Source organism: Gossypium arboreum, chromosome 8, assembly GCF_025698485.1.
Source record: "Gossypium arboreum isolate Shixiya-1 chromosome 8, ASM2569848v2, whole genome shotgun sequence".
NCBI lineage: Eukaryota > Viridiplantae > Streptophyta > Magnoliopsida > Malvales > Malvaceae > Gossypium > Gossypium arboreum.
The window spans coordinates 37895209-37919399 of record NC_069077.1 but is presented as its reverse complement, the minus strand read 5'-3'; the positions used below and the strand labels follow the sequence as shown (position 1 = coordinate 37919399).

Below are 24191 nucleotides of genomic sequence, written 5' to 3'. Positions count from 1 at the left end.
CGAGAAGCCCATGATAGTCATTTTGCATTACATCCCGGAGTAACGAAAATGTACTGTAATTTATGAGAATTGTATTGGTGGCCAGGTATGAAGAGGGATATAGTGGAATTTGTGGCTAAATGTTTAACATGTCAGCGAGTCAAAGTAGAGCATTAGGTTCCAACTGGTTTTCTTCTGCCTATTAACATTCCTGAATGAAAATGGGACTGTATAACAATGGATATTGTAACAGCATTGCCATTGTCACCAAGTAAGAAAAATGCTACTTGGGGGATTGTTGATCGGCTTACAATGTCAGCTCATTTTATAGCAGTCAGAACAGATTGGTCACTTCAGAAACTTGCTGAAGTTTATATTCGGGAGATAGTACGATTACATGATATTCCAGTGTCAATAATTTCTAATCGAGATCCACAGTTTACATCTAGATTTTGGAGGCAATTGCATGAATCTCTTGGTACTCGACTTAATTTTAACACAGCTTTCCATCCACAGACGATGGACAATCAAAACGAGTTATCCAGATTTTAGATGATATGCTTTGAGCTTGTATTATTGATTTTGAATCAGGTTAGGAACGTTATCTATCGTTAACTGAATTTGTATACAATAATAGTTTTCAATCAAGTATTCAAATGGCACCATAGAAGTTTTATATGGTCGGAAATATCGGTCACCAGTGTGTTGGACAGAATTGAATAAGAAGAAAATGATTGGGCCAAAATTGATTCAAGAAACGAAAGACACTGCTAAGAAGATTTGAAAAAGATTGAAAGCAACTTTTGACAGGCAGAAATCATATGCAGATCTGAAATGTAGAGACATTGAGTATGCGGTTGGTGATAAGGTATTTCTAAAAGTTTCACCTTGGAAGAAAATTATGAGATTCAGTCGAAAAGGACAACTAAGTACTCGTTTTATTGGGCCATCTAAGATTATTGAGAGAGTTGGACCAGTTACATATCGTCTAGCTTTGCCTCTAGAATTGCAAAAGATTCATGATGTTTTTCATGTTTCTATGCTCAGAAGATATCGATCAGATCATTCTCATATTAATTCTACAGAGGATATTGAAATTCGACCTGATCTGTCATATGAAGAAGAGCCAGTTAAGATATTGGCTCGAGAGGTAAAGAAATTGCGTAACAGACAAGTTCCTTTAGTGAAAGTATTGTGGAAAAGTCATAATATTGAAAAAGCAACTTGGGAATCAGAAGAGACTATGAGATCATAGTATCCCCAACTCTTTTAAGGTAAATTTTGAGGACGAAATTTATTAAGGGGGGAGAAATGTGATGACCCAAAATTCACTAGCATTGGAAAAGTACATTATCGGGCCTCCGTCTTAACAAAATGGGTTTGTAAATAATTATTAGAAATATTTATGAGTCTAGTGATGTGTTTAATTAGGTTTTAATTAAATGAATTTAGCTTAATTTAGAGTAATTAGGAAAAATGACTAAATTGAATAAAGGGTAAAAGTTTAATAACAGATTAAAAGAAAATAATGAGGACCAAAATGGCAATTAAGCCATTAAAGAGGAATTACGTGGCATATAAGTAATAAAAATCCAAGATTTTATGTATTAGCATATCTTATTATATTATTGTTATTAAATTGAATTATTATTATTATTATTATTATTATTATTATTATTATTATTATTATTATTATTATTATGAATTAAATATGATTTTAACAAATGGATGGTGATAAAATATACAAATGTAATAATAATTTATACATACAATTGTAACATAGTTATTTAATTACTTTTTATTAAAGTAAATAGATATTTATTATTATTTATAATTATTTAAATAGATACTTATTATAATTATATAATATTATAAGATTTTTATATGACAAATAAATTAAATAGTGACAAGTGTAAGGTGATGATGAATCCAAGCGTACTAAATAAAATATATACATTTGTAATTTATATATGTATTTACTTAATATCAAAGTAAATATATATTTATTATTTTATTAAATTAAAAGATAGTTATTAATTAAATAATTATTTATAAGATTTTTATGAAATAATTAGATAAAATCATGATAAATGTATGGTATTGATCATGTACAAATGTAGAAAAGTAAATGTATACATTTGTATTATATTATTAATTATATGATAGATATTTATAATAATTAAATTATAATATATTAAGTTAATAAAACAAATAAAACAAATGAAATAATAAAAGAATAAAAGAAAGACAAAACAAACAAAAGGGAAAAGGAATAGAGAAGCTTTCGAAATAGAGCAGGGAAAGAAGAAGGAAAGAAGAAAAAGAAAGAAAAAGAGGAAATAGGGAATTTGAAGCTTGGAGTTTAATTGGTAAGCTTAATTAAGTCATTTTCTCTTAATTTTGATGTTTTAGAAGTCTTAAAACAAGGTTTTGATAAAATTAAGTTGATAGTTTAAAAGTTTATAGGTTTTCAAGTATAATTTATGTTGGAAAAAAAGATGAATCAGGGATTTAATTGAAAGAATTTCAAGTTAGAATTAATAAAGGGATTAAATTGTAAAGTAAGCTATAAGTTTTATGTTGAAGGGAGTAAATTGAGGAAATTTTGAAATTAGTGAAAATGCTGAAAATTTAGTAGTTAAATTTTAGTTTGAATGAAATTTGAATAGAAATAGAGTGTGAATTAAATTAGAAAAGTAGATAAATCTAGTTAGGACTAAATTGGAACTAAAATATAAATTGGATAGAAATTCAATTATTATTATTATAAATTAATGCTGTAATTAATGGTATAATTCTTTTAATTTTCGTAGCTAATGTAATACCGGAGACCTCGACAAAGAAAGGAAAGGAGAAAGTTGACGAAGAGTAATTCGAGAATTACGGTTTGTATTTCTATAAACTGAACTTAACATTTAAATCGTTGTTTTTATTATTATATGTGTATGGAAAGATATTAAGGTAAGTATTAGTATTTGGATATTTAATTGAATGTATGTGAATTTGTGATTATTGTGAAATAGATATTGAAATGATTAATTATTGTGAATTGAGAAATGAATTGAATACCCTATTAACTGTATCGGATTGAGTCGGATATAATTGGCATGCCATATGATTGGAAGTGTTCAGGGATTCTTCGACCTTGAGTCGATGAGGCACTATAAGTGTCGTACTATTACTTTGACTTCGAGTCGATGAGGCATCTTGTCTGTCGTATTGTTACTGTTACTTCGGTTTAATCCGATAAGGTACTAAGTACTGCACTACTACTGTTTACTTCAGCAAAGCCGATGAGACACAATGTGTTGTACTGGTGTGTTGGTTGGATCCGTGTTTCCGTCTAGGTCCGAGTTATGTTAATAGGGGTAAACTACTGTACTGAATAATTGATAGTGTAACACCCCTAATCCATATCCGTCGCCTGATTAGGGTTATAAGGCATTACCGAACCATACATAGTTTAAAAGATATCATTCGCTGTTATTTATGCCTAAGATAATACAACTCAATTAAATGAAATATATTTACATCTCTGTTATAGCATTCGACTAATCAAATCATAACATAGATATTTGCATAACAATTTCCACGTATAAACATTAAGACATTCTAACACAAATAATGAATATATGCCAATATATCTAATTAACATGCCAAATCATTTGTGCATATTACAGATCAAACAAACTAATACATTAATGCTTGACTAAACTCATAATTAACTTTAATCTGCAACTTATATATAATGTGCAAAATATTCAAACCATTTTATAATTCAATCGCATACCAAATAAAAATCATACATAAATAATACTTACCAATCCAATTACCCATGATCACATCATTTTGACCAACCCACGCATAAATACATTATAAAAGTTCATATTACCTATTTGTTTTACCAATACAAATTTCACTATTCATTTGGTCATTTATTCCTTTGCTTTAACCGAATATGAACATGCTTGATAATCATACCAATACGTTATATATGCATACATATACCAATGTCGAATTCCAATAAGTTAATAACTATCACTTATATTTTATCACCTAACCAAAAACAAATATATTTACTCAACTCAAAACTTACATATCATGAAACAAATATATCAAGTTAATCTCTTACCGTGTTTGAACATAACCACAATTTCACTTTAAACCAAATATATAATAAGCATATACTTTGACATAACCTCATCACTATTATCATATATATATAGACCTTAAGTAAACACCAAATATACCCCATGCAAATATCTTGATTATTGCCCTACTAATACATGATATACCTTATCTCATTTATCAACCATTATTTATCTTATGGCCAAAACACATAACAAACTCCACAACATCATATACCTTGGATACACTTTCAATATAAGCTCAAACCAAGTCCAAATGTATATACAAACATTAGCATTATAACCAACCATAATTCACATGAAAATATATAATGGCCAAAACACCAAAGCCATAACCAAGCATAACCATCATCAAAACAAAGCATTAAATCTAAACATGGCAAAGTATTAAGCCATTTTCGCATGGCTCAAGATTACATTAACCAAAATTAAACATTTCAAAATATAATCCAACCTATACAAGCCATAGTTTCGAAAATTCAGCTTATAAAATACCGAAGTTAGTCGATAGTGTGATAAACTTTGCTGACGATCCCCGAGCTCGTAACTTGAATCCAAAATCTATAAAACAGAGGTAAACAAGAACACACATAGTAAGCTATTGTAGCTTAGTAAGTCATAAGCAAATAGATCATTAAATGAACATTAGTATTGAATCAACTAGACTGAATTCAGTAATATATAATCAAATACACATTTTTCATGCTTCAAACTCATATACCATTACATGAACGATATGTAATTATATTAACTTGGCTGAATGCACATAAGTTCATAAACATATATAATTCTCACTTTCATTATGCATTTTTCACTTGTTCATATCAAATATATACAAACCTTGTCTTTTAAAACATTTAACTTAACACATACCTGACATTTTAACTGTATTTCACATTCGATCTTGTCTTGATATTGCCTGTTGAACCATTAGGGATCGAATAAGATTGTCGGATAATCACATATATCAAACAATGCCAACGTCCCAGACGTGGTCTTACATGCTATCTCATATCGATTCCACTGTCCCAGAAAGGGTTTTACACGAACCAAATACGATACCGATGTCTCAGACATGGTCTTACTTGTAACCACATATATCGATGCCAACGTCCCAGACGTGGTCTTACACGAAAACAGATAGCATAGTCCTATGGTTCATATGGGGCTTCTGAACATCATAACTCGGTCGAATCGAACTAGTAAAATTAGTTCTCATGCATATATACATTCGAATTTCACTTACATAAATTCATATAATTCAATTTCAGCATATAAACTCATAAATAATCAATACTAACAATATCTATTCGCTTATAAACTTAACTATGAAAAACGAAACGAGATGACTAGTTGACAACTTTAGTTTTCCCCCGATCGAAAACCGATTTCCTTGGTTCTTGATCTAAACATATTCAAATTAAACTCATTCAACATATTTTCACTAATTTTAGTCCAAAAACACATAAATGGGTAAATTACCACCACTGACATTTTACATTTTTTACAATTTAGTCCAATTTACACAAAACACAAAACATGCAAAATTTGCACACAACATGCTTAGGCCGAATATTCCTAGTGTTCATACAAGTCCACACATTTCATTTATTTCACATTTTAGTCCCTCAATATATTATTTTTGCAATCTAGTCCTAATTACTCAAAATCATCAAAAATTTCAATCCAAAACATATCTTTCATATTTCACCAACTAACATCACAAAACTCAAATATTCATCAAAGGCATAACTCAAAATATTCATCACAATCAAAAATTCGAGCATGGGCTTTGTAGATAACTTAGCAACGATCTCAAAAACGTAAAAATTATCAAAAATCGAGCTAGAACTTACCTTGAATCAAGCTTGAGAATGGCCGAACCTAAGTTTTCGTTTTCTTTTCTTTTGTTTTTGGCAAGAATGGCTTTAATTTTTTTATGTTTTATGATATATTAACATATTAATAAGTTTAAATATTTAACCTTGATGATTTTATAATAAAACTATTTATTATATGTCTAATTCCGTCCATACATCAAATCAATGACATAATTGCAACATAAGTACTTCTTATAAAGACATATTCATTTCAGCCCTTTTATAATTAACCATCATATTTTTATTTTACGCGATTAAGCCCTTTTAATTAATCGGGCACTCAAATGACAAAATTAAATCACGAAAATTTCACAGATATAAATTCACACATAATAAACATAGAAAATAATTTCAAAATATGTTTTTCTGACTCAGATTCGTGGTCCTGAAACTACCGTTCCAATTAGGGTCTAAATTAACATTACAGATAGTTCTTGAATAACTAAATTTCTTGTATTGAATAATTGATAGTTATTGAATAACTAAACTATTGACTTGAATATTTGATAGTTCTTGAATGACTAAATTAGTACTGAATAACTAATTGTTATTGATTGTTTGATGCTTAATAACTTATTATTATTGAATAACAATAAACAAATAATTGTTATTGAGAAATAATGATTGATACTGAGTTTGAAATAAAATAGAGTCTTGGATTGAAAGGTGAATATTTGAATAGTTATTGAATTCGAGTAGTGTTATATATGTATTTTATAATTATTTAAGTGTTGGTTTATAGAAATATCACTGAGTGCATACTTAGCATACGATTTGTTTCTGTGCGCAGGTTAGGTACAAGTGACTAACGACTCAACATCCAAGTCAATCCCGAACTGAAATACGTGGTGATATACTTTTCTCTTTTGAAAATGGCATGTACCTAGGTTGAAATTTTTGTTATTTTGATACATAAATATTAATGATAAATGATGGTAATGGTTGTTCCATACAATTACATATGTCTTAAACATAACTTATATCATAACTTTGGGCAATTTTGTTGAATGATAATTTAAATGAATCAATTAGACATCTTATGTTAGATTGCTATAAACATAAAAATGTTAGAACTTTATAATATAAGTTTGTTATAATTAGAGATGTATAAATTGATGAATTGATTTGTTTGGATTGGTCTCGATTTGAATTTGTAGGGAAGGTTAGATATTTATAAAGGGGTTATATTGAGTTCGCACGGAAAAAAATTTCGGAGTACCCGAACAAGTCCCGATTCAATTCTAACGTGTGATTTGGACCTCAAGGGTCCATTATAGGGACTTTATTATTAAATTAAGATATGCATGTCATTTATTTTGAATTAATTGTAAATTGTCTGATAGGTCCGGTAATGCTCTGTAACCTTACTCCGGTGACGGTTTGGGGTTAGGGGGTGTTACACTCCTTCTCCTCAACTAACAGTTATGGGTCTACTATCTGAAGGCACTGCTCCTTCAGCCAGAGCAAGCACGTTACTTTCACCATCATCCGCCACTGCTCTGTCGGGATCCACTACTATATGAAAAACACAGTTGAAAATCTTCCTGAGTCGTCACACTATCACAATTTATGTATGGCATGTATAGCTAGACTCAACCACATGCTACGTAGTCCAAGAACCGACTAAAATGTAGCTTTGATACCACTAAATGTAACACCCCTTACCCGTATCCAACGTCAAGATAGGGTTCGAGGCATTACCGGACTTAAATTCACTCAAACATACAAAACCGAGACATGAATTTCTGTCCAAATTTAAAAATTTTCATTTACAAGCATAACGTCCCTTATATAGGCTTACGAGGATTGAAACATACATCGGAGGCGGTTCGGGACTAAATCGAAAACTTTAGAAAACTATGGGATAACTCAGAAAATTTTCCTACTTTGGAAAGTCACACACCCGTGTGGGTAGGCTGTGTGGTCACACACGCCCATGTGGCTTGGGACACGCTCGTGTCCTCAACTTGTGTAACTCTCTGTTTATGATGTCATCAACAAAATAAGGTCACACGCCAAGTCATACGCCCGTGTGCTTAGGCCATGTGGCAAATTAAATTCCAAAAATCAAGTGCAGACTTCACACGGCCTGGGCACACGCCCATGTCCTAAGGCCGTGTACTTCACACGGTCGTGTCTTTACCCATGTGTTTACTACTAAGCATTCTGTTTTCCATAATTAGGGTGCAGAGGACACACATCCGAACCACACGCCCATGGGGCGACAGTGTATCACACATGGTCAGGACACATGCCAGAGTGTCTAACCGTATGGACAATTTCTAGGCTATTTTCCAAGCCATTTCCCACCCTTAAGCACTCACACAGTTAGACTCACTTCATGGCTTACATCATGGAACATTTGGTTACTCAAGCATTTACATACATGGTTAATTTATGACTTGGTAGTGTCAACATATCACATACTTAAACCATTAGGCTTTCATACGGCATTCCACACCAATTTCATATCTATTCATCATTATACATCAATTATTGTCATACCCATTAATCATATTTCATACATTAATCAAACATGCTATCCATCACACTCATTAACATAAACAATCATGAGCCTCATCAAACACATACATATAACATGTAAATCACACTACGCCACACATCTATCAAGCAACCACATCAAGCATAACACATTTGTATGCATGCACAAATAATTAGGGTTGTAACCCAAATAATCAATATGAGCCACCTTTCATGGCCATATACAAAATGAATCACAATGCCATCATGAGCCAACACATTTGGCTAACCAATATGACACTTAACAAAAAGACCAAGTCCCTATACATGCCATACTCAAAATGATGAGACTAACTATACCCAAATATTCAATTGATAGTGTGATCAAGTCTCCGATGTCTTCCAATCCCCGAGCTAGCTTGGTGACACTATAAGAAATAGAAAGGAAAGAGGGTAAGCATTAAAGCTTAGTAAGCTCACATGCAAATAAAATGCAACTTAAACAAGTATTAATCATACATTTAACATAATGAACATAATCTTGCATTTTATCAAATCTCTTAAACTTATTCTTCATAAATATATACATATTCTTACCACAAGTTCATCATATCTCACGTCATTCTCATGATTTCGATGTACATACCTATGCCCACTTGCACATAATAATGTACTTTCTTGTCTTTGACGTATTCATCAAGATTACCCATTAACTTCTCTTAAAACTACTCGTTGAAAACTTGGAATACCATCGGATACATCGGAATCTCACACCTAAGTGCCTCATATGTAGCCAACGCTACCCCATATCACATATCACATGTTGCTCGCTTTCGAGCTACTCACGGGTTTGGTCACACAAGCTATTAGTCAGGATGTAGCTACACATGACAGACTACCAAGCCACCGGTAGAACATACAAGACCAGTACCCAGAAGGCCAAAACATGTGTCACATATATCATGAACTTAGACCACAACTCATGAGCTTCGATCACATAGTTCCTAGTGACATGTCACTTGTACCTAAACTACTCCTAAGGTTCAAACGGGATTCTTCGGTACCACATTTCCGTCGAACTTGCTCGTAACATCGATTCCAATATTCATAGCACTAATCACATACTCATGGAATAATTAAAGCATAATTCATAATAAAATTTAAGCATTAACACATGGTACAACATCACATTAATTATGTATGTACTTACCAAACATGCAATATTAAAGAATTTAAAGTATGGTACATGTTACATTATTTGCAAATGAACTTACCTTGAAACAAAATGATAGAAACAAACCTAATCCTCGTAAACCTTGTTTTTCCCCCGATCAAGACCCGAATTACGTTTTTCTTAATCTATAATTCCAAATTTAGCTTGTTCAATGCATACATTGTTTGATTTGACTCATAACACATACTTTGGTAAAATTACCTTTTTACCCCTAGCTTTTCACTTGTTTACAACTTAGTCTTAGGCTCGTAAAATGAAATACATGCATTTTTTTTGTTACCCAAGCCTAGCCGATTCATATTCTAACTCATATCAGCCCATAGTTATCATTAAATCACATTTCTACTACTCACTTCTTCACCTTTTACAAATAAGTCCTTTTTAGGTGTTTTCACTAAAAATCACTTAATAAAAGATGTTTATCACACATCAAACATTCATATACCTCCATTAAACATCAAAATAAATGCATGTCACACATGGGTAAGTTTTTGAATATGAACCCTAGCTCAAAATAATGGTAGCTAGATCAGTTGATGACAACTTCAAAAATGTAAAGAACATTAAAAATGGGGCTAAGGAGCACTTACAATCAAGCTTGAAATGTTGAAAACCCTAGCTATAGAGACTCCCCAAATTTCGGCACCCTTAAAGAAGATGGACATCATTTTTTCTTTATTTTTCCCTTTTTATTCTTTTATTAACCAAATGACCAAAATGCCCTTAAGGCCTTTCTTTCAAAATTTTCCTATTCATGTCCATTTTTGTCCAAAATTTTAGAACTTGGTCAAATTGCTGTTTAAGGACCTCTAATTAATAATCTAATGCAATTTCATGCTTGAAGCTTCTAGAACACAACTTTTGCAACTTATTCAATTTAGTCCCTAAAGTCAAATTAGACATCTTAGGCATAAAATTTCTTCATGAAAATTTCACATAAACATTAAATCATATCATGGATCATCAAATAATCATAAAATAACTATTTTTATTTTTGATTTGTGGTCTCAAAACCACTATTTTGTCTAGACCCTAATTCGGGATGTTACACAATATCACAAGAGAAAGAGCAATGCAAGGCCATCACTTTTAAAAGCAAAACTAAACTTGATGACATTGCTCTAGATGTCACAAATAACAACCGTGTAAAGACCCCAGATTCGTCTAAAAAACATACTGCAGTTGAAAAGGTTAAGCAGCAAAAAATATTATGGCAGACCCAGATCATGTTGTCAACAGGAGTGCCACAGCAAAACAATCTTAGCAACCTAAAAGACGACCATCTTGCTTGCTCGGCTTGCTCGGCATCGTCGCTATCCGTAGCCTTGAATTCAGTGGCCCCATGTTTACGAATTCTGTCGACTGGGGGCTTACTTGACCTTATTTGGTCGATTCTCGGAGGTATTGTAGGTCTGGGGTTGCATTAGTCGGGAATGGAGGTTGTGGGACAGTAGTGTTAGTTCGAATGTATTGGTTGAACCAATCATTCATCACACTATAAAAGGCTTGCCTAGCCTCATCATTCGGATTGCTGGCCATAGGTTGAGAGTCCGGCATTGCTGTCCCTTGCGCGGAGCAGCGCCACACTCTCCACATCATCAGCTATTGCTCGATTGGGATCGGGATCCATTGCTATAAACAAACACAAATTCAAATTGTCAGAAATCTCCACACTATCAATTTATCACTTAATGGCATGTATAGCTAGACCCCAAACATATTACGGTAGTCCTAGAATCGACTAAACCTGGCTCTGATACCAATAAAATTGTAACACCCCGAACCCGAGACCATCGCCGGTGTCGGACACGAGGGGTTAACAAGCCAAATCCACATATTTCACCCACCAATTTGACATTTCCGGACAGGCTGGAAATCTGCGTCACTGTCACCTTAAAAATCATATCTCGAGTTTCAAAACTCGGAAATTGATTCCGTAAATTTTCCCTGAATTTAGACTCATATATCCATCCATGGATTTATTTCTAGAATTTTTTGTTGGGCCGATTGGTACAGTTTATTAGTTAAAGTCACCCATGTTACAGGGATCGACTGCTCTGACCTTCGCGCGTTACAACTTGAATATCTCTCTGTACAGGGCTTTAATACTGGTGAAGTTTGTTTCTAATGAAACTAGACTCAAAATGGAATCTGTACATATAAGGCATGACTCCTAATTCTTTCTGGATAATTTATAATAAATTTTTAAAGTTGCGACAGGGGACCCAGAAACCGTTCTGGCCCTATCTCACAATAGCTTTAATATCTCTTAACATGTAACTCCTATGACCGTTTCGTTTCTTCCACATGAAAGTAGACTCATTAAGGTTCATTTAAATAATTTATTCATTATTTAATACCATTCCTACAAATTTTGGTGATTTTTCAAAACCACACCACTGCTGCTGCCAGCATCTGTTTTCAAAGTAACCATTACCTATTTCATGATTTCCACGATTCAAATGGCCCTTTTTGCACACATAGCACAAAGTGTGATTATGATTAACCATTCCAATGGCTAATCCTTTCAAACAATTTCATACCCCATAATGATTATCATACAAACTATTATAGAATCATACTAAAAACGTATATAAGCCATTTTCGCATGGCTATCCAAGCTTACACAAAACCGAAAGGTACATGACCTTCAACATTAGGGTAGTCCTATACATGCCATTTCAAAGTTCAACCAAAATTATACCAAAATGGAGGCTTTGATAGTGTAGATGACTTGAATTTAATGATCCCGAATCCGATTGCTACCGAGCAAAATCTATAAAACAGAGAGCCAAAGCAACGGAGTAAGCATTTTATGCTTAGTAAGTCTCAAGCAATAAAATCAGCTTTAACCAAAGCATTACATTCACATAGCCAAATGAATCATTTCATTAATACACATTCACATAATCATACTTACTTCACCATCCCAACTCTTATGTTCATACACAAATAACGGCTTCGTTAAGGCCGATAACTCGTTCCATCATAGGAGCGAATATTCATACGCTCTTACTCCTAGCGCGCAAAGCACACACAACACATACCTTGTTATTGGGAAGTTTCACAAGTGCATTAGCTGAAAATTTTCCAGCAAGCTTATAATTTTCAAATCACATACCTTCGAGTTTAACCGGATATAGCTACTCGTTCAAACGCCTTGGGACATAGCCGGTTATGGTAACCCGCACAAAGGCCTTGGGACTTAACCCGGATTTCACAATTTGCACAAATGCCTTGGTCTTAGCCGGATGTAGTCACTAGCACAATTGCCTTGGTCTTAACCGGATGTAATTACCAGCATAAATGTCTTTGGGACTTAGCCGGATATCATTCAATTGCTCATGCGCATATACATCAATAATCATTTCCCATTCATATTTCATTTTCGTTACTAAGGCTCAAACACAAACATATCACTAGCATAATCGCCTTCGGAACTTAGCCCGGGTATCTGTAACACCCCAAACCCGAGACCATCGCCGGTGTCGGACACGAGGGGTTAACGAGACAAATCCTCTTAAAGTACCGACCAATTTGGCATTTCTGGACAGGCTGGAAAACTGCGTCACCGTCGCCTTAAAAATCATATCTCGAGTTTCAAAACTCGGAAACTGGTTTCGTAAATTTTCCCTGAATTTAGACTCATATACCCATCCATGGATTTATTTTTAGAATTTTTGGTTGGGCCAATTGGTACAGTTTATTAGTTAAAGTCACCCATGTTACAGGGATCGACTGCTCTGACCTTCGCGCGTTACAACTTGAATATCTCTCTGTACAGGGCTTTAATACTGGTGTTGTTTGTTTCTAATGAAACTAGACTCAAAATGGAATCTGTACATATAAGGCATGACTCCTAATTCTTTCTGGATAATTTATGGTAAATTTTCAAAGTCGCGACAGGGGACCCAGAAACCGTTCTGGCCCTGTCTCACGAGAACTTTAATATTTCTCAGTATACTGCTCATATGGTCGTTTCGCTTCGTCCATATAAAAATAGATTCATAAACGTTCAGTTCCATAATTTACTCACTATTTAATTCTACTTCTACTATTTTTAGTGATTTTTCAATCTCATCTCACTGCTGCTGTCCGCAACAGTTACTGCGGTAGACTATGCCAATTTCATGAATTTTTCCTTGGCCTTAATCATCCATCATACATGACACAAATTATGGCCACCTTATCAAAATTTGAGTTTCTAAGACTCGTGGCTATAGGTTCTAGCATCCCACTCGACGACCACATAGGCCATTTTCACATGGCTTAAAGTTTACAACCCACAATTCGACAAAATATAATAGCCTATACATGCCAAATGTTCTTCAACAACAAAAACAATACCACAAGATTTCAGCCGGTGTGATGACTTCAACGACGGTTCGAGCACGCAACAATACGAGTCCAAGAGACCTAAAATGGGTGACAAGAAAACACCGAGTGAGTTTACAACTCAGTAAGTCATAAGCATTCATCAATCCACGATAAAGTTACTACTACATGTACAACAAATGAGGCTAGGTACTCGTCCATATCGAATCTATACCATAATACCTCGGACCTTTCGGTCCAATCTCGTACCAATTCATACATCCACATTTCATATTCTACACAACAAGATAATCAAGCATTTTACACATTAACTCATTTTCCAGCACAACCATACAATTTCAATCATCACATAGATTTAAGGCTTACCAAATTCAACCCCAAGCATGAACGTATTCTCTATTCGTCATGAGCTCGAGGTACTTACCCGATCCGCTGTCCATACTCAATTCAATGGAGACACACCCTCCATATATATAGAGTACGCACACAGTGCTTACTACTCGATTTCGCACACTTAGTGCCACGTAATTTAAGCCCGCACACACAGTGCCATACCCTCCGAGCTCGCACACCCAGTGCCGTATTTTTCCAGCTTGCACACTTAGTGCCATATATTTCCAGCACGCACACTTAGTGCCATATATTTCCAGCACGCACACTTAGTGCCGATCTCGTCACCGTACACACGTATTGCCCGCACACTTAGTGCCGAAAGCAAACTTTCTACACATTTCACTATTTCTTTTACATTCAACAAATGTCATCACTCCATACACATACATTTTCATTTATATATATATATATATCATCCCATTAAACACAATTGCATAAATTTTACAATCATTTAAGCAATATCAAATACGTGCTTAATGACTTACCTCGTGTTGGGTAAAATAGTTCCAAGTCGGCTACTCGATGACCTTCGTCTTTCCCTTGCTTGATTCTCCTTCTTTAACTCCTTGAGCTTAATCAATAAATCACTAGTTTAACCATCTTGCTAAACATTCATAATTCAACTACACATGCATATGTATGCTTGTATATTCGGCAACCATTCTTACTAATCGCCCATTTGGTCGATTATACACCTAACCGAATATGCACCAAAACTTGATTCAACATTACCTACATACTCACTTTAATGGCGAATATATATATATATGTACAATGTCAACTAACATCTTTTAATCACCTAATTTCATCTCATGAACATTTAATCAAATTTTCCCAATCTAGCATATATTTTCACATCCATTTGTAACATCATGTACAAACACATATACACATATATCAAAACACAAATTTTTACCTATCATGCAACAAGCATAAATCGCACTTATGAGCATGCCATGGCGAATACATCCCACACCATCCCCTTTCAATTTTTGGTCATGGTTAAACAAAGAAAACTCCATGTCTTACTCAAGAATGCTAAAAGAAATTTCAAGAGTAGTCAATCCATCATTACATGTATCATCAACAAGCTTCACATTTAGCATGCAATGGCTTTAACACAATATCAACCTTGGCCAAATACCATTTCCATGGCATAACAAGGATTTGAACCATGGGCTAACATGAACATCAAGTTAGCAACTAAAACATGCATGAATCTCATGACACAACCTCAAACATACCTTAATCTTGACACAAGTATGACCAAATCTCCTTCTAGTTCTCTTCTAAACCAAGCATGAAGCAAAAATCCTTCCTTTTTCCCTAAGTATTTTTAGCCAAGATTTGAGAATGGATGAACAAATTTTTCCTTTCTTTTTCCTCTACTCACGGCAACAAAAGGGGGCATCCATGCTCATTTTTTTTCATTTCTTTATTTTTTCTACATAATCCACTAACTAAACATGTTGGAAACATGTTCCCTTGCCCATATTCTTGTCATGGCCGCCACTCTTCCCTTTTTTGGGCAAATTGACATGCAAAACCACTCTTTTGCATGCATGTACTATTAGACCATTGTAAGATTAGCCTATCACCTTTCAACAATGTTTCATACAAGTCCATTTTAATAAATTCACATAGAAATGATCAAATTAATGCATGAAACTTTCACACATGCATTTACTAACATCATAAACATAGAATATAACTTTTAATTACTTATAAGACTCGGTTTAGTGGTCCCGAAACCACTTTCCGACTAGGGTCAAATTAGGGATGTCACAGTATCATTCAAATACTTATACACACATAAATCAATAGTCATTACACATCAATTTTTCATTTCACATAATTCGAGTAGGGTCATTTCTTGAGGGCTTACCTCGGATGTTGTCGAACGGCTTTGACGGCTATTCGATCACTTTTTCTTTCCCCTTATCCAATTGTGGCCCTCTAAGCTCTTGAGCTAATTCAAACAAATTCAATTTATTAAAGTCTCGCTTGCTAGCCTTGGCCGAATACACATATCATTGATTCAACATCACATAACTAAGCACTTTAGTCAATTTTCTTTAATTACGCACACATTCGGCCTTAGCTCACAACAAGGTAGCCGATTACCTAAGTCAAGAATAGGCATCATTAAGCTTGCCTCTAACCGAATGCATGCACAATAATTCCCCTCATGTGGCCGATTATGCTTAGTCATTCTTGCATAAAATCAAAATAAATTGCAAGATTTTCACATCATATGTGTACTAGGCGAATGTACATGCAAATTTCACAACATTCTTCAACAAACTTCTTCTTTAAACAACATATTCATCACTTTCTTCATAATCAAAATATCATGTGCAATCATATATACACATATAAGTGCAAGGTCAATTTCAAGGTGTCCATAGCCATCCAAAACACAAATTTTAACTAACATGCAAGAAGCATGAACCATGCTCATGAATGCATCATGGCCGAATACATCACAATCATGCCCTTTCAACTTCAATCATGGTTAAACAAAAAAAAACTCAATGTCTTACTTAAAATTGGTACAAAGAAGTTTCAAGAGTAGTCAATCCATCATTGCATGCATCATTAGCAAGCTTCACATTTAGCATGCAATGGCTTTAACACAATAACAAATTTGGCCAAATGCCATTTCCATGGCATAACAAGGATTTGAACCATGGCTAACATGCACATCAAGTTAGCAACCAAAACATGCATGAAACTCCTAACACAACCTCATACATACCTTAATCTTGATGCAAATTTAGCCAAATCTCCTTCTAGATCTCTTCTAAACCAAGCATGAAGCAAAAATCCTATCTCCTCCCTTAGTATTTTCGGCCAAAAGGAAAGAACAAGGATGAACAATTTTTTCTTGTTTTTCTTTCACTTGCACAGCAATGGGGAAAGGATGAGCTATTTTTTGATTTTTTGTTTCTCATCCAACATCATTAATTATTTTATCATTTAATTCATTATGTATTAACAAAACATGTTTCAACATGTTTTCTTTGCCCATAAACCATGTCATGGCCGGCCACTAGCTTGTTTTGGGGAAATTTGACATGCAAGTCCATAGTTTTGCATGCATGCTTTAATTAGTCATCACACATTTCCCTATCGTACTTTCAAAGTTCACTACTAAGTCCCTTCTAGTGAAATTCACCTTTATAACACTAAATCAATCATCAAAAATGTCACACATGAGCACACACATATTATAGGCATCAAAATAAATTTTACATTATTTTTATGCCTCGGTTTTGTGGTCCCGAAACCACATCTCGACTAGAGTCAATTTTGGGCTGTCACATATCGGACTCGGGAGTGTCAAAGTCGAAGTCGTCCACACTATCAAAGCCCTTTTGGTACTCTTTTAGTTGAACTTTGATAATGGCATGTATAGGACTAACCTTTGTCGTTAATCAAGTACCTTTTAGTAATGTATATATTCGGATAGCCATGCGAAAATGGCTTATACATATTTTGAGCATAGCATTATAATCATTTTGTATATTGTTCATTGAGTGGTATGGAAATGCTTGGTAATGATTAGCCATTGGAATGGTTAATCACAATCATTGTGGTGCTATGTGTGACAAATGGCTAGTTGACTCATGGAAAACTATGAAATAGGTGAAATTTACCTTAAACTAGATGCTGACAGCAGCAGTGATGTGAGTTTGAAAAATCACTAAAAATATTATAAATGTAATTAAATAATGAATAAATTATTTAATCAAATCTTGATGAGTCTATTTTCATATGAAAGAAACGGAACAACCATATGAGCCGTATTTTATGAGATATTTAAGTTTTCGTAAAATAGGGCCAGAGCGATTTCTGGATTCCCTGTTCTGACTTTGGAAATTCACTATAAATTAACCAGAGATAATTAGAAGTCATGTCTTATATTTACAGATTCCTTTTTGAGTCTAGTTTCATTAGAAACAAATGGCATAAGCATTGAATCCCTGTACAGGGAGATATCTAAGTCGTAATACATGAAGGTCAGAGTAGTCGAACCCTGAAACAGGGGAGACTTTAACTAATAAACTGTACTAATTGGCCAGACCAAAAATTCTAGAAAAAAGTTTGTAGATAGATATATGAGTCTAGTTTCAGGAAAAATTTACGGAATCGGTTTTTGAGTTTTGGAACTTGAGATATGATTTTTAAAGTGACTGTGATGCAGTTAGCCAGCTTGTCTGGAAATTTTAAAATGAACTATGTACGCAAATGAATTAAGCCTGTTAACACCCCGTGCTCGACTCCGGTAACGGTCTCGGGTACGAGGCGTTACAATTTTATTGGTATCAGAGCTACGGTTTAGTCGATTCTAGGACTACCGTAATACGTTCGGGTCTAACTATACATGCCATTACGTGTTTATTTGATAGTGTGGTGATTTCTGACAGTTAAAAATGTGTTTACTTATAGTAATGGATCACGATCCCAACCGAGTGGTAGCTGATGATCTTGAGAGTGTAGCGCCTGCTCCCACACAAGGGACAGCGCCGGTGGACTCTCAACCTATTGCTAGTAATCAGAATGATGAAGCTAGACAGGCTTTTTACAGCGTGATGAATGATTGGTTCAATCAGTATATTCGAACTAATACGGCTGTTCCACAACCCCCATTCCCGACTAATACACCCCTGCATCCATGATACCTCCGATGAATCGATTAGATGAGGTTAAATAAGCCCCAGTTGATAGAATCGAAAACACGGGCTCTTGAATTTAAAGCTACAGATAATGACGATGCCGAGCAAGCTGAATTTTGGTTGGACAACACTATTCGGTACTTGATGAACTATCTTGCACACCGATGAATGCCTAAAGTGTACTATCTCCTTGCTACGTGATTACGCCTACTATTGGTGGAATACGTTGATTTCTGTTGTGCCCAGAGAGCAAGTAACTTGGGAGTTTTTCCAAAGCGAGTTTGAAAAAAGTATATCGACCGAGATTCATTGATCAAAAACGGAAAGAATTTCTTGAACTTAAACAAGGTTCCATGTCGATTCATCGACTATGAGCGAAAGTTTGTAAGGCTTAGCCATGACGCTCGAGAATGCATTTCTTGAAGTCGTAATGTGTAAACGTTTCGAAGATGGACTGAACGATGATATAAAAGCGTATGTTGGCATTTTAGAAATCGAGAATTTGTGGTGCTTGTCGGCGAGCTTGCAAAGCCAAGAGCTCGAGAAGGAGAAAAGAAAAGGCGATATGGGAGCAAAGGAGTTTCGTAAGAGATCTTCAGGAAAGCCCTTTCAACAGTCAATGAAGAAATTTAGAGATGATTTAGGCCGATCTAAAGACACTTCGGGCTTTTCTAGACGAGATCGTGATCGACCCGTGAGTAGTACGAGTCACCGGTTGCCGGTGTTGGAAATGATCGTCGAGACGAGCGAGTGCCGATATTGTGGTAAATGGCATTCGGGAGTTGTAGATTCCATGACCGCTCTGTTATAAGTGCGAATCAGTGACCACTTTCTCAAGGATTGCCCGAGACTATGCGAACAAAATGTAAATCGAGTGGGAAACCGTGTGTCGCATCGCTCGGGGTAGACCATCTAGAAATACGGGAATGCTAGTGGTGGTCGAGAGGATCTAGAGATGCTACAACCAGATCTGAGGCTCGTGCTCCTGCTAGAGCTTATGCTATACCCGCACGCGAGGATGCTTCCTCGCCAGATATTATTACCGGTACTTTCACTCTCTTTGATACTAATGTGATTGCATTGATTGACCCTGGTTCTACTCATTCATATGTATGTGAGACTTTAGCATCCAGTAAGACTTTACCTGTTGAGTCTACTGAGTTCATAGTTCGGGTGTCCGTTATGTACTGGTTGACAAAGTGTGTAAGAAATGTCCCCTAGTAATCAGAGGTTCCTGTTTTCCGGCCGATTTGATGCTTTTACCGTTTGATGAATTTGATGTTATTCTCGGTTTGGATTGGTTGACCGTACATGATATAGTTGTGAATTGCAAAAGTAAGGCTATTGATTTGAGGTGTGCGAATAATGAGATAATCCGAGTTGAAGCTACTGTTTTGAATGGATTGCCAACAATAATATCCTCGATGTTAGCTCAAAAATATGTGAGAAAGGGGTGTGAAGCGTATCTTGCATACGTACTTGATAATAAAGAATCAGAAAAGAAGCTTGAATCGGTACTAGTGGTTTGTGAATATCCGGATGTTTTTCCCGAAGAATTACCGGGGTTACCACCTGTTCGGGAGGTAAAGTTTGGCATTGAACTCGTACCTGGGACTACACCGATTTCGATAGCTCCGTATCGTATGGCACCAACGGAATTAAAGGAATTGAAAGCTCAGTTGCAAGAGTTGATGGATAGAGGTTTCGCTCGACCAAGTTTCTCACCTTGGGGTGCCCCAGTATTGTTTGTGAAAAAGAAGGACGGAACCATGAGATTGTGCATCGACTATCGTCAGCTGAATAAAGTGACAATAAAGAATAAATATCCGTTACCGCGTATTGATGATTTGTTTGATCAACTAAAAGGAGCCTCAGTGTTTTCAAAGATAGATTTGAGATCGGGTTATTATCGATTCTTGAGTTCGAGACTCGAGATATACCCAAAGCGCTTTCGAGCGAGATACGGTCACTCTGAGTTTTAGTGATGCCGTTTGGACTCACTAATGCCCGGCGGTATTTATGGATTTGATGAATCGGATCTTCAGACCGTATTTGGATCAGTTTGTAGTTGTGTTTATCGATGATATTTTGGTCTCTTCAAGAGATGAAACCGATCATGCTGAACACTTGGGATTAGTGTTGCAGATTTTACGGGATAAGCAGTTATATGCTAAGTTTAGTAAGTGTGAGTTCTGGTTAAGAGAGGTTAGCTTCTTGGGTCATGTGGTATCTGCATCGGGTATTCAAGTTGATCCGAGCAAAATTTCGGCCATACTTATGTGACAGCCCAAAATTGACCCTAGTCGGAAAGTGGTTTTGGGACCACAAAACCGAGTCACAAAAATAATTAGGTGTTATATTCTGTGCTTATTGTATGTGGAATTTGTATGTGTAAATATTTCGTGCCTTGATTTTATTAATTAGGTGCTAATTTATAAGAAAGGACCCATGTGATAGGACTTGAAAATGTGATAGGTTAAATTTTAAGTGGCCAAATAATGCATGAAGTAAAGACATGAGGATTTGCATGTCAATTTAGCCAAACTATAGGAAGTGGCGGCCATGGTAATGAAGATAGACAAAATGTGATGGGTAAAGAATATAATAAACATGTTGTGATAACATGTTGTGGGAGGAACAATAAAATATGAGGGGAGGGAAGAGAAACCAAGGTTGTTTCATCCTTGCCCCCCATTGTGCCGTAACTAGAAAAAAAAAGAAGAAAAGTGTTCATCCTCCTTAGCTTGGCGAAACTCAAAGGAAGAAGGGAGATAGCCAATCGGTCACCCTTAAGCTTGGAACAAGGTAAGTGATTTCATGTTAGTTCTTGAAATATTAGCATACATTAAGCTAGTTACTAAGTTTCCTACTTAGCCTTGTCAAAATCTTGATTGTGTGGTGATAGTGGGTAATCGGCCATGGAAGAAATGGAGGAAAATGATTGTTGTCTTGTGTTTTAAGGAGAAATGGTGGATGGGTGAAAGAAACAAGTTTTTATTCTTGTTTCTTCTTGGCCGATTCTAAGGGAGCAACCATTCGGTTTCTAAGCTATAAATTAAGTGAGAAATTCATGTGAATTCTTGAAACGTTAGATGAAATTGAGCTAGTTACCAAGTTCTCTAGGTAACCCATGCTAGAAATTGTGATTTTGGGTTGACTAGGATTTTCGGCCATAGTGGTCATTGAGGATTAAGGTTTATGTTTCATGCTAAACTTGATGAATCATGGTGTATGGGTGTTTGAACTAAACTAATGATCAAATAGATGCACAAATACAAAGTAAGAAGAATCGGCTATTGTATGTAATACTATTGCCAAATGTGAAAATACTATACTTGAGTAATGAATGTGGTTAGAGTTGATAATACGAAAGGAATGCGTAAATGTGTTTGTTTAAAGAAGAAATTGGTGAAGAATGTATGTGAACCTAGCAAGTGTATTCGGCTTAGTACCTTATAATGTGAAAACCTTGAAATTATTTTTGATTTTGTGTATTTATGACCATGTATAATCGGCCACATGAGTAATTTGAGAACTTGATGTTATGTTAAAATTCTTGAGCTTAAATATATGGATGTATGTATATGTGGCCATATAATGGCGTTTTGGTTCAAAGGTTGAATGATAAATTATAATAAAGTGAGATGATATGAGATGCCGAATGTGATTGACTAGTAAACATTATTGAGAAAATATTGAATACTTCTACTTGTATTCGTTAAGCTCAAGAGCAAAGGGAGCTAAATCCGTAAAGGGAAGGAAAAAGTGATCGAATAGCCGTTGAAGCCGTTCGACAACATCCGAGGTAAGTCTTCAAGTAATGACCCTACTCGAATTATGTGAAATGAAATATGGATGTGTAATGATTATTGATATATGTGTGTATGAGTATTTGAATGATACCGGGCTAAGTCCGAAGGTGATTATGCTAGTGATATGTTTGAGCCTTAGTAACAAAAATGAAACATGGATGTGTAATGATTATTGATGTATGTGTACATGAGCAATTGAATGATATCCGGCTAAGTCCCAAGACATTTGTGCTAGTAATTATATCCGGTTAAGACCCAAGGCAATTGTGCTAGTGACTACATCCGGCTAAGACCAAGGCATTCGTGCAAGTTGTTAAATCCGGGCTAATACCGAAGGCATTTGTGCAAGTCGTTATATCGGGCTAAGACCGAAGGCATTCGTGCATGTGGTTATATCCGGTTGTAATCCGAAGAAGCTTGGGCTGAAGGTGAGCGTTGGTTGCTGTAATAAATTTAATTAGTAAGCTCGAAAAGCCCAAAGGATAAGGTATGTTTATATGTGCATTGGAAAAGTCGATACGTTTGAGTAACATTCGCTCAATCGACTAACGAGTTTTCCGCTATTGAATTGGTTGATATCTTGTGAAAGTATATAATGATGAAGTGTGAAGTAAGTATGATTATGTGAATGTGTATTAATGAAATGATTCATTTGGCTATGTGAATGTAATGCTTTAGTTAAAGCTGATTTTATTGCTTGAGACTTACTAAGCATAAAAATGCTTACCCGTTGCTTTGGCTCTCTGTTTTATAGATTTTGCTCGTTAGCGATCGGATTCGGGATCATTAAAGTCGAAGTCATCTACACTATCAAAGCCTCCATTTTGGTATAATTTTGGTTGAACTTTGAAATGGCATGTGTAGGACTACCCTATTGTTGAAGGTCATGTACTTCTCGGTTTTGTGTAAGCTTGGATAGCCATGCGAAAATGGCTTATATACTTTTTCAGTATGATTCTATAATCGTTTGTATGATGATCATTATGGGGTATGGAATTGTTTTGAAAAGATTAGCCATTGGAATGGTTAATCATGATCACACTTTGTGCTATGTATGCAAAAAGGGCCAATTGAATCGTGGAAATCATGAGATAGGTAAAGGTTACCTTGAAATCAGATGCTGGCAGCAGCAGCGGTGTGGTTTTGAAAAATCACCAAAATTTGTAGGAATGGTATTAAATAGTGAATAAGTTATGTAAATGAACCTTGATGAGTCTACTTTCATATGGAAGAAACGAAACGGTCATAGG

At 35.1% G+C, this 24191-nt stretch overlaps 1 protein-coding gene across 1 annotated transcript; it reads left to right on the top strand.

Annotated features, from left to right (window-relative positions):
- The first annotated feature begins 216 nt into the window (after window positions 1-216).
- On the top strand, window positions 217-1234 carry LOC108468279 (uncharacterized). The gene is made up of 3 exons (XM_017769171.1): window positions 217-437; window positions 790-847; window positions 935-1234. The coding sequence occupies exons 1-3, from the start codon at window positions 217-219 to the stop codon at window positions 1232-1234; spliced, it is 579 nt and encodes a 192-aa protein (XP_017624660.1).
- Window positions 1235-24191: the final 22957 nt, after the last annotated feature.